Consider the following 13,398-nt stretch of genomic DNA (forward strand, 5'->3'; position numbering starts at 1 on the left):
AGCCATTTCGCCCAACCGTGTTGGTCATTTCGCCCAACCTTATTTTTACTAATATTCAGTCAGAATAATATTACTTTTTCTATTCCACTAGTTCAATTTGATTTATTTTGGGTTAGGTTACTTCGTAATAGGTAAATAAAAAAGTGAGGTCCGCTCGATATCGATCGGAGTATTTCGGGTATAATGGGAGGATTACACTACTTTAGGTGTTTACGCATACAATGGAAGTTATATTATTATACAAACACAGGGGAATCGGTCTTCATAGAAACCTATCAAACCTAACCCCTAAAACACTGATCCATCCTACTGACTACCAATTCCCGAACGTTTCCTTATTAAATTGAAAAAAATATATAGATAAAACCCGTCCGTAATATTGAATTACTATATTTAATCATTGTAACCACTTTATCAATGTAACCACATATGTAATCACATATGTAATCAATTTAACCACGACTTCAAGTTTCCTTAATACTCGGTTCGTATCCCGTAACGTTAACAATTCCCGAACGTTTACTATATCAAACCTATCAAACCTAACCCCTAAAACACTGATCCATCCTCAAGATTCCTTAATATTCGGTTCGTATCCTGTAACGTTAAAAATTCCCGAACGTTTCCTTACTAAAGTTATACAAAGTAAGGGACTTCAAGTTTCCTTAATATTCCTTAATATTCGAACGTTTACTATCAAACCTAACCCCTCACACTCTGATCAATCCTCAAATTTCCTTAATATTCGGTTCGTATCCTGTAACGTCTGCTGTGTATTCATCTTCTACAATGGTTCATACTTCTGTGGAAACAATAAATAAATAACTATTCTATATGGTAAAAAAAAATGGCGGGGATATCATTCCAACAAACCTGAGATAAGATTTTTAATTATAGAGGATGATATTTCAAATCAGTTCACGCATATTAATCTATTGAAGAATTCGTTATAGGCCGATTAGTACCCTAAGCATTACAATAATATTACATTAACAGTTATATACAAATAATTGTGGGATCCAAGATGAATTAATATTGAAAGGAACAAAACTGTTGTTAATTTAACCTCTATGATAATTAATCTTCGTTTCTGAAATGATAAATAACATCTGTTTTCTACATTGACGGTTTTTAAAAGTATGGTATTTATTGCGTTAGTGTAATTACACGGAGGTTTTGCTTCTGAATGGGACCCCAACTATAGTTGGTGGCAATACCTATATAGTTAAGTGCTGGGTAGTTCATTTGTTAGATCACTGGCTTGTAATTCAGCGATCACTGGTTTGATCCTGTTCTAGACTTAAGATTATTTGATCCTTGTATAACATTTACAAGTCAGTTTCCTATGATTTGATTTACTTGTATTAAGTATACATATATAAAATGTCATTTATCTCCCCCACCCCCCGAGGTAAAAGCTTCTAATATCGTTCTGACTATATGCCCTTTTATTTCTGCAGTTTATTTCTTTAGTAGAATTAACTATGTTAAATCACTACCTGTACATTTACATATTCATGCTTACTAAATTAAATTCACTTTAACCGAGTGATTGGATCGTTAGAGTTTCTTTCTATATATTAACTAAACCGCATCATCCGTGCTTAGATTTGTTATCTTTGTTTTTACCTGTTTCGTCGCGTGCTCAATTGTGTTTATTGTCTCCAATTTTATGGATGGTTGGTTTTGTCTATGTGTCACAGTAGATTGTATCGTTACAATCTAAAATAAGCTTAACATGTACGTTACTGCTACCATAGAGAACAATGTCATGATAATCATCATATTCTGTTATTGTTATTTACTTTGAACAAACCTATTTACTTTTATGTTTATTAATTACTAGATTGTATTTATTTACTACGTAGATCATACTAATCAAATGAACGCATATTTAGTGATACTTTAATCCACTGATTGTATGTTAGTTGTGTTAACATTAACTTCTTTTATTTTTAATACTTACCCCACTGTTTATTTTTTTAATATATACATCCCTTTAATCCAATGATTGCATATCCAGTATTTCTTTACAACTCACCTCAATCCACACATTATGTTTACTTATACATTGGTTTACTACATCACTTAAATCCATCCATTATATGTTTAGTGTAGTAATTAGTTATAGACATCACTTTAATAAATCCGTTATTTGTTTACTGATATTTATCTACTACATTTCTTTAATCTGAAATGTCCTTGCAGTTTGTTCATTGACATTTATTGTACCCTACAGCTGTCTCCCTCTCACTCTAGTAAACTGAATTGAAATCTTGAGACGTAACGTAACTATATTGTATTTAATCAAATCTATCTTCAATATAAGTAACGTGTCAAGAGACGTGTACATGTATTATATTTAACAGCTCTAAAACTTCCGATATTTCATCTGCAGAATTTTAATTTGGAAAAGATCGTCAAGCCTTAATATGTTCTGTATAACCGAAACTATGTTATTGTCACCCAATAACCAGCATCAGTGATTTCGATGTCAGTAGTTTCAATAACTAATTTCTTCCCTCAAATAGATCATATGATATTATGAAACTTTCCTTAATAACAATAATAATATTGTGGGAAAAATGTTGTGTAAAATAACATAACATATAACTTCCGACTGATAGTTTTCACGATTGAATACTTAACGTCTGTCATATCAAAGCCATTTACTTTGTTTGATATTAAACTTACAATTCCACCGGTACCCCTTCTTTACCCCAAACGCTACATGTGTAACATTGATAAGTAGTCATATTCATTAAGTCAGCTTGTCATATTTACAGTATTGTATGCTTTCTTTACTGGACATACATCACTTATTTACCTCTTAACTCTACCTTCATACATCCTATAAGCCTCTCTTTAATGGTATTGTGTTCTTGATAAAACTATTCCAATTCCTGCCATAATTTAGAACATTTTTCTTTCTTTAACATTCTAACTTGAAAACACAAACACAACTTGAAAACACAACTAGTTCACACCTCCCTTACCCTTACCCTCCCCTTCCAAACCCTCATGAATACTGTTAATGGGCAAGTAGTCATATTTAAAAAAATAAGCTAGTCATAGCAAGGACACTCTCTTCAATTGTCCTTACTTGACATTGCAACTCACTCCTGCTACCATCACCACCCTAAAACCTGTTAACATTGAATGTACCATTCCCCACTCGGGCTATTCCTCTCGATTACGTAATTTTAAGAAACACGATCAAACATTAAAAAATGATATCGCTGAGTTTTGTAGTAAGATTTGAATGATCAATATTTAATGTCATAACAAGACAATTACTACATGAACCTCATAAGACTATACACTTGGCTCATACTTCAGACTAAAAATATAAACCGTAGCCTTCAAGTAAAGCCAAGCAAATTAACAATATTGACATATTATTACATAAATGTACATAAGTAGTTATTCTATTTACAGTAACCGAAAGTAGCTATAATGCATTGTACATTATTTGATGTTCCAGCAGCTCTGTCGGTTAATCATACTGAATCCTCAATGACGGTAAGTAATCACGTTTTTTTAACATTCCTATGTAAGCCATGTTAGAACGTTCTGCTTATCACAGAGAGAGTATTTCTAGAGACAGATAACAAAAGCTGCAATTATCACGATAGTTTAACGTTCTTTCGACCTTCCAACTATTTACAATCATGACACCGATTGTTACAGCTTCCTTTTTGTTATGCTTTTATTGACGTCATCCACATGTGACTCTCATGTGTCTTTCCAGAGACCGAGGATATTTTCAGTGAGAGGAGAATCAGAACTGAGGTTGTCTTCAATAACCCGTGTGCCGTGAATTCATCTATCATGATCATTGCTCCTGTAGACAATGAAGAATAAAAAAATAATTCAAATTATAGGCTTAACGATTTTATGATATAACATAGACGGGGATATCATTCCAACAAACATTTTTCTTTATCTTGATTAATAAGATTAATTCTTACTGAGGTACATGTTTCACATCAGCTCACGCATCTTAATACATTGCTTGGTGGTTATCACTATGATTTGTGTAAAGTTGTAGATTAGATTTTAATAAAATAGCGGAATCCAAAATGAGGTAAAAGTTGATAGGAACAGCTGATATTATTTAACTTCTATAAATATGAATCTTTGTTTCTTAAACGATAAATAACATATCTTTCCTGTATTGCTGTAAAACATCATTTGGTTTATTAAACATACAGGCAACTTAACTAGGGGAACACTGACTGGTAAATTATAGCAATGGAACAGAAAGAAGGAGTTTATAGCTAGGCCGAGATTTGCAAAAGTACCCTTTGAGTTATAAGCCGCTGGTTCGACCTGTTCTAGTGGTAAACTTGTTATTTCCAGATATTAATCCAGATATTAATGGTTGGAATCTATATTTACTACTTACTACATGTATTTACTATATTCATCCCTTTAATCTACTGATTCATATATATTGACATCCCTTTAATCCACTGAGTGTGTATTTAGTTGTGTTTAGTGACTACTTATACTTGCTTTATATTTCTACTTACTACAATGTATATATTCGTTTTCTATATTCATCCCTTTAATCTACTGATTCATGTATATTAAGTGGTACTTATTTACTACATCCCTACATCACTGAATTATAACAATACTTCAGGTATGTGTGTATGTTTTGTATGTCTTTTAGATCTGTTTTGTATGTCTTTTAGATCCTCCTGCAAGCAGGAACTCGCGAAGAAGCCTCATTGGCTTGCTTATCAAAGTTGCATGCTGACCGAAGTCAGTCTCTTACATTCATATTTAACGTCCATGATTATGAATTGTCAACAACTCTGTAACTGGACGACACACATTAATCTTGGAGCGGCTCGAACTGGGGACCTTATGATTGAAAGGCACCGGCGTTAACCACTGAGCTAACACTCATAACACGTACCAGCCATTCCCTGCAGGCTCAACATAGACAACTGACACTCCTCACTCCCCCCAACAAAAAAAGAAAGAACATAAAGACAAAAACATAATTATCCCCCGAGGATCTCTCTCAGGATACACGTGAGGTCGATCGGGAGTAAAACTCCTTTACTATTATTAAATCTGGAATGTCCGTACAGTGTGGTCATTGACTTTACTTATACCTTACTGCTGTCTCCATCTCATTGAGTACGTCCCTGCACGTTAGGATAAAAGTCTTCTCAAGAAACGTTTATTACCATTATAACACATTATGACTCGAACTTTTTTATTTTTATGTTCCTTTTGTTAGTGACTTAAATCACTGATGTCTTCCCAAATACTACAGGTCTACTAAATACGTGGCACTTACCAGCCAACCACCAGATTCTTGATCCAGCAGATATGATTGATACAGCTTATTGGTGTCAGGAATCCAGACCACTGAGAGAATACAATAGTATATTTTGTATACGATGAATGAAACAATATTCAAGTATTATTGACTGGCTGACATTAATCAATCCAAATGGTAAACATATGTGAGCTTCTAATGGAACCTGGTGCATAAATCTAACATTTAAGAGTGACGTCATAGCCTTGAGACTAAGCCGGTCTTGATTTATACTCGTAAACAAGAAATGTCAACTGAAATTTGCTGTTACTATCTCCTTTACTACGAAAATACACTTATATATATATAATATGAATGCCTTCAAAAGATGCATTGAAAGTAGAGTATTTCCAAAGCATTGATTTAGTGAATCTTTCCGACTAATATCACTCCCTTTCATTTTAGTCTTCAAAACTGGGGTGTTTAATCATATATTTGAATTAATTTGTAATAATCGAAATAATTTTACCCTGGCTATTCAGCTCGTAAACTAAAGAACTTGATTAACCGGGATCGTGACTTTACGAAATATGGATGATTTTTTTTCTAAGAAATGGATTGCACATGTGTGCATCACACATCTGACCATGGTCGTTTTATGTTCCCTATAAAACATACATAAGTAACTCTCAAATTCAACCATGGCAGTGTGAACAAAGCAGAATAGTTGCTATAACCCTTAGTTATATCTCATATACACTGATTAGAAACATATTTTGTAAAAAAAAAAAAAAAACACAAATCGACTGTGTTTGTGATTTTATTATCCGCTTGGGAGAGGATGATAACTTGTAAGAGATCTAGTTGTTTCTTATATACGACTTTGGGAATTTGCAAATACTTCAGGTAAATAATAATGTTTTTGCAAAATTGTTTGTATTTCTTGTATTTTGCAAGCGTCCAAAACACATCAAGAGGAGATTAGTGATTTACAAAAAAAAAAAAAAAGGCTCAATCAAAAAGGAATATCACAAATATTCCAGAAGCAACCCACTTATCATAATCCATTTTCAAATCAATTACATAGTTATGTGATTTTTTAATTCTAAGAGCATCACCTATACACATGACATGACGACACGTGTAAACAAGGTACTGTACCATGCATACTGAACCACAACTAATATTCTTCGCTGGATTCGCAAAGTATTAATGATTATCCCTTTTTTGTCAATCTTACTTCATTTTACATTTACCTATGTAAGTAGCCTTACATGGTATTAGTGTTTAACTTTCCATATTTGATGAAATCACGTTGACCCTCTCCTTTGTCGTACAGGTAAATACGTCACACATTTATGTATGTTATCTACTAACAGTACAGATGCTTTCACTTCTAGAACTTTTAAAACGCCAATATAAAATGATTGATCAATATGTAAAATATACCACACCTGTAACATCTCGAGATTTCAATGCGGATAAAGATGGTCCAATAGGTATAGATGAAGGCAGCAGACAATCACTTAGACTGAAATCACAGAAAAGACAACAAATCATAAAATACAGTAACACAGTAACAAACTTCAGCTAATAGTCATGATTACAACCATCCCCCCTGCCCCCCCCCCCAATGGATCAAGAAATATTCCTGTGTATTATTCAATACATAGATTAATTAATAACCTCTCAAGTTTGAGACCAATAATCATAAACAATATAGAAGTCTCTACATGTTAATTCTGCTACGTACATATGAAGGGAAGTGTCATTTCCTCTGAACAAGACCAAAGACAAAGCTTACAATATTTGTAAAAGTAATATCTGTTCAAATAATATGTATTGTTTACCAAGGTTGATTATTATACTTAGCCTCTATGTTCCTCGACAGTTTTCATTTTTGAAGTCACTGTACTAACATTATGAATATAACATGATATATTCATGAGGTTATTAACATGAAAGAAGCTTTTATCGAGATCAACGCTAACGATTTAACTAGCTATCATCGATCGGAAACTCAAACTTCAAACATGGATGTAATATTTCGTGTATTGTAACCTGTTCTAGTACTGTGAACAGATATACCCCTACACCCAACCGGACCTTTAATTAATGGATGATGAATAAGTAATTCCGTCCGTCATCACGTGATCTGTCTGTTGCCTTACATATAATGAACCTATGCAGAAAAGTAATCTTCCTCTTGTACAAGGTTCTACGTTAGGAGACGGAAGGACACATAGAGGAACTGGGTGATGACCCGGAAGTGGGTAAGCGGGGCGCTGTGCTAAATGCTACTAAATTTACCATGTTAGGTAGACGGTCAAATGTACGATTTGAGAGGAGACATGTTATAGAGGAATAATTAAACTTAAAATGTTCTCATGACAACATAACCTTTCTATAACATTGTTAATAGACACGTTAATAATTAAACATGAAAATCAAGTTTGTAATTATCATTAATAAAGATAAGTATAATTCTCTCAAGTTAAACGAAATATTTTAATATATGGGTGTTATGTTTGCCCTCAGCATCACTCTATAATTCTACAGTTTTAAGTTTATTCACCTCAATGCAAATATCAGTCTGATTGTTAAGTCAAGTTGCATTAAATATGCAGGATTTTTTATCAATTTTCTTTAGCAGGTTATAAGTGAAGTACTAAGTTATGAATGATGATTAAATCATTTTGCTCAACTGTCTTAGTAGTTAAAATGCTACCTACAGTTTTTCAGAATGCAATTGTAATTACTCTCTCAAACACCAATCATATCCTACCCTGTTACGTAACATTGAAGTATGTAACTTGTAGCATGTATCATCGTCTACATTAAACGCCTACAAATCATAATATCTACATTGAACTATTTAAAGCACAGAGCCCAGATATGTCTATACAACTCGGTATAATAAATGTGGACGGGCGAGCAACAAACATTACATAAAGGGTCTCTATAAAAGCATACATGTAGTTCAATAAGAAGTCGCAAGTTGGGGGGGGGGGAGGTGAGGGGGGGGTAGAACTTCCAGTAGGTTTGTTGCGATATAAAAGTTTCCATGTCTAAGTATAATAATGCTTGTATTTTTGTCAATGTTTTGTAAGCTATGCTGATTTGAGAATGCATTTTAGAATACAGATACGTATTCATGAGTGCAGTTACTTCTTCAGACATATATTAAGATGTATATTATGGCAAACCACGCCTATTTTTAATTCAACATATGGCGTAAATTAGGCCAAATATAAGTGAAAATAAGAGAAGTATTGACAAAAGGTTGTTTCTTTTTCTTTTGAAATTTCATTTCCCTAAAAAGTCTAGAGGCATTTACAAGAGATAAAAATCTGAAAAACAATTAACTCTCAATAAGAAAACTACATTTCAACAATATATGACTCCAAGAGGGTTGGTTGCCAACAAAATCAGTGGGTCATTGCGTAAATCGTGCACACAATTTCGGTTTCAAACGTAAAATTTATTGTGTTGTTCCTTGATGAACAGTTAAAATCAAAAGCCAAAGAAACTCCAAACATCGGAGTAATCATTTTGTATAAATTAATGACCTAAGATAGAGTCCTGTTGAGTGTTTAAATATATGTAGAAGAATCACATGAACAATTAAACAAGATGGGTTTCTCTGTTTAAATATTTAAATGAAAGAAAACTGAATTGTTAGTTCTTGGCTAACATTGTTGTAAAAAAGAGAGGTACAGGTTTACCGATTGTCAAGGTGACCTTCAGCGGTACATGTGTTTGATGTTTTCAGGGTAACTAAGAGATATAACAGAATATGTACTTTGTACAGGTGTTCGCATTATAGCCCGGCAGCCCAGTGCATTTTGATCAAATGAACGAGGTACCAATATCTGAGTATTGGAACATTTGTGGAAAAAAACCCAGTATATCCAAAAGTGGATGTCTACCGTGGTCCCTCTGCTGCATGTGGCACATGGGGCCGGTTAAAGGGGGCCCAAAAATGCATCTGATCAAACGAACGAGGTACCACTTGAAACCAATGTCAACATAATGCATGAATGCCACATAGTACTGAATGGCCCATGCCAGACACATTTTCTGCTGCAAAGGGCCCGCCAGACGCCCCAAAAGGGCTCCTGAAAATGCATTTGATCAAACGAACGAGGTACCACTTGAAACCAATGTCAACTTAATCCATGAATGCCACACAGTACTGAATGGCCCATGCTAGACAAATTTTCTGCTGCTAAGCGCCCGCCAGACGCCCCAAATATGGCCCAAATGCCAATTATCGAAGCATTGACCCAGATTAAATATTCAAGGTACCACTCAAAACCGGTTTGGAATGTTCGGGTTGATCTTACAGACTATGTAAATCCTCATGCCAGACAAATTTTCTGCTACAAAGGGCCCGCCAGACGCCCCAATAGGGCCCCTAAAAATGCATTTGATCAAACGAACGAGGTCCCACTTGAAACCAATGTCAACTTAATGCATGAATGCCACAAAGTACTGAATGGCCCATGCCAGACAAATATGGCCCAAATGCCCATTATCGAAGCATTATCAAGTGGTACCTCGTTCGTTTGATCAAATGCATTTTTAGGGGCCCTTTTGGGGCGTCTGGCGGGCCCTTTGCAGCAGAAAATGTGTCTGGCATGGGCCATTCAGTACTATGTGGCGTTCATGCATTAAGTTGAAGTTGGTTTTAAGTGGTACCTCGTTCGTTTGATCAGATGCATTTTTGGGCCCCCTTTAACCGGCCCCAGGGGCCACATGCAGCAGAGGGTCCACGGCAGACATCCACTTTTGGATATACTGGGTTTTTCCACAAATGTTCCAATATTCAGATATTGGTACCTCGTTCGTTTGATCAAAGTGCACTGGGCTACCGGGCTATTACAATGTGATTGATAGGTCATATATCAAGGATACAATGAATATGGTGAAATGTAGACAGCGTGCTTGTTGGTAAAGATTACAATGAAAGGAAAGTTAACATTACTAGTAGGACCAGGGAGTTGTTAACAGCTCCCTGGTGGGACTGTGTGTAGACTATAATTGTTAGATGTACCAGTGAGTTGTTATGGAACTCCCTGGATGTACAAAGTCAGTGTAGATATAGGCAGAGAAAAATGACACATTTGGATTATACGGTTCAGCCATGACCCTGATTTAAAACATCTTGGTATCAGTGTGCGAAGTTTATTGTAGGTCGTTTGATTATTTAACTGGGATCTGCTCTGTAAACATATTATGCTCTGTTTAAATAGTTTAGATCATTAAGTTGGGATGAGATAGAGGGCATACAAGATGGTTTTGTCAAAGCAGGTTGTTTAGATCAAAGATTTTAATTAATACAATTATATCCTAACAAAAAAATACTTGAAATCATATATTTTATTAGCAGATAGTGGGATTATTATAAGGGGGGGGGGGGGGGGGGGGGGGAGAGGGATTTAATGTTCCAACGATATGAGACAAGGGTGATATCCAATGATATAATGATGCGATGAGTAGGTATCGTTATGTAAGGATCATTATGTTTCGCGATACTCGTGAATATGGGGTATTTCAGTTTAATTTTACCGGGGTAAGCAGAGGACGTGAAGGAGATGATACATTTGTAAAGAAAAGCTGACAAATAGCTTCGCTACTAAGACTATATATATGAGAAGTTTTACTTTCTTTTCGACCGGGAAGATCAGTCGAAAGTTTTCTCACCAGGTTACAGAAGAGAGGAGACGACGAAGTAGAAATGATACTAACAAACTAATGTATTCATATGATGTAAATATTAGGAACCATTATATGTATATTGCTTGGTACAGAGTCTACACATAATGAATCGGGCAATGAATGTATTCATGTCAACCAACAAAGTACTACGTGTGTTCAATAGGCCGGTGTCATTGTTTTGTTATGGACTGTTATGTGATTAGCAGATTATACACAAAGGAAACAATGAACTTGATGAAGTATAGACAATAATGATAAATGTACACAGTGAAAGGTAGTGTTACAAGAAACAAACCTACTTTTCTCGTGTCTATGTATTTTCTATCTTGCCAGCTTTACCGTTATAAAATGTTTCTTACTTTAATGTTTAAGCTGGGAGGTCCTTGGTTTGTGTAATTTAAGTATCAGTTTATTGCTGGCTGCGAGAGTTGGTTCTTGCTGCCGAGGCTTTATGTAAACAGTTCCGGTGGACAAGGCCGCCTTTGTTCTTAGTATACGGGGAACTTTTGGGGGTACATAGACAGTAGGGCGTGGTTAGCTGATATACGTATAGCATTTTAGAGAGCGTTGACCGGCTGTAATTGGGTTATGGCGTTTGTCAATCTTACTAGCTATTTCTTAATTGGTCAGTTAATCGTGTATAGGATTCTACACAGTTACGGGGTTATTTATAATGTCGTGCAAGGGGCGATTTTAGGCATTAAGTTGGGGTATATTTAGTGTAAGTTTCTAGGCAGAATCTATGTCGAATTTGTACGGTGTTTTAGGGACTTAGATTATTTCTGGCTTCTGCAGAGGATCGAGTTATGCACTCTGCAGCTGCGCTGTGTAACTGCTTGTGCCTGCACAAGGTCGTCGCAGCGTAGGGTTCTCGGGCTGACGAATCGCATCGTTAGCTGCGCTGCGTTGTCCTTACGCTGTGTCACCCTTGACGCAGTACCTATAGTTAGGCTGCGTTGTGCCTGCGCTGCGTTGTCCTTGACGTAGCGCCTATAGTTAGCTGCGGTGCTAGGGAGCTTACATATTAGGGCTAGTTAATGTACGCCACCCTTGTATTGTGTTTAGGTTTTATTGTATTATTTTCTATATATATTATTTGTTTATTACTTTACGGGAGATGTACGACAAGTACATTGTATATATAATTATACTTTCAAAGATCGTAATGCACTGTTAGTGTATTTTATTCAACGGTGTCCTCGAGTCTCTCTCTATACCACCCTTCCTTACTTGCCAACTGGGTACTTCACCACACTACAGAAGCGGAAAGCGTTACAGTACACGGTCATATATACAACACGGTGTATATATGGAAAATGGCGACATAGATAGTGTACGTCTGTGCAAGGAATATGGATGGGAGCAGGGAGAATTTGCAGAACAAAGTACATGTTGAGAAGGGGAGGGAGAGGGGAGGGGGAGAGAGTGGTAAGAGGGATGAGAGCGAGGGGCGAGGGCAGAGGTATGAGCAGGGTTGAAAAAAAACCCCGTTGAAGCAGCGTTGTGATAAAATACATGGGTAATATTCTAAACAACTAAGTTACAAGAATCGTTCATTTATCATCGGTCAAGGAGTTTAGACCCACCACAAGGTGAGCAGGGTAAGGTTAGAGGGGTGCGTATGGGTTGAGGAAACTGGTTCTGGTATGAGAGGTACGGATGTATAAAGGTGTGAGTGGGACAAAAAAAAAACTGTGAGGGAGCAGTTATAGGGTGAAGGGGAATGCCGTGCTAAATAGGGTTGTTGTATAACGCAAAGGGGTGTGTGGGGTTGATGTTAACAGATTAAGATGAAAAAGGGCTTCATAACAAAGGTAATCTATTTTTAAGATGTCTTTTTATGTTGCTATGATTTGTTTGGTGAATTTGAGATGAAATAGGGCCCTAATTTTTAATATGCATTGACAACTATTATTTCTTTCTTCAAATAGAAAAAAAAACATTTGTTTTTGCCAAACCATCTAAAGATAATAAGTTAAACAAGTAAGCAATTTTTATTTCGTTCATGGATTTGTAATATTCTTTCTTTGTTTTTGCCAGTTTTGAAGAAGTTTTAAAACCGGGCAGTCAAGTGTATTTGATCTTTGCTGGTTTATTTTTAGTCTCTTATTTTCTTTCTTGGTTTTTATTTTATTAATTTATTTCGTTTAACCTAATACATAAGGTGTCTCCACCTCTCATTATCTCTCATTTTATCTGATTTATCTTTTCAAACATTGATGATCAATTATTTGTCTAAATTAAAAACAAATGTTATTTCCTTTGTCTAAAAACAATTCTATATAACGAATTAAATAAATGCCTTATAACATTCAATAAATCATTTTGTCAATAATATCTTTTATCCACAACAGTAATTGAATTTCAATCTCTTGTATTTATTCATAATTTTTATCTCA

The 13,398-nt window shown here is 35.3% G+C and overlaps 1 protein-coding gene across 2 annotated transcripts in view; it reads right to left on the reverse strand.

The window, feature by feature from the left end:
• Positions 1-374: 374 nt before the first annotated feature.
• The window catches only part of LOC139983699 (uncharacterized), a 53,357-nt gene continuing 40,333 nt past the window's right edge, over positions 375-13,398 (reverse strand). For both annotated transcript variants that reach the window (XM_071997428.1, XM_071997430.1), the window contains 3 exons: positions 6,733-6,809; positions 5,318-5,388; positions 375-3,844 (listed from right to left, as the gene is read on the reverse strand). In XM_071997428.1, coding sequence (XP_071853529.1) covers positions 3,836-3,844; positions 5,318-5,388; positions 6,733-6,809 — 157 coding nt within the window. In that variant the 3' untranslated portion in view covers positions 375-3,835. The remainder of the gene's footprint in view (positions 3,845-5,317; positions 5,389-6,732; positions 6,810-13,398) is intronic.

This window comes from Apostichopus japonicus, chromosome 16 (genome assembly GCF_037975245.1).
Source record: "Apostichopus japonicus isolate 1M-3 chromosome 16, ASM3797524v1, whole genome shotgun sequence".
Classification (NCBI taxonomy): domain Eukaryota; kingdom Metazoa; phylum Echinodermata; class Holothuroidea; order Aspidochirotida; family Stichopodidae; genus Apostichopus; species Apostichopus japonicus.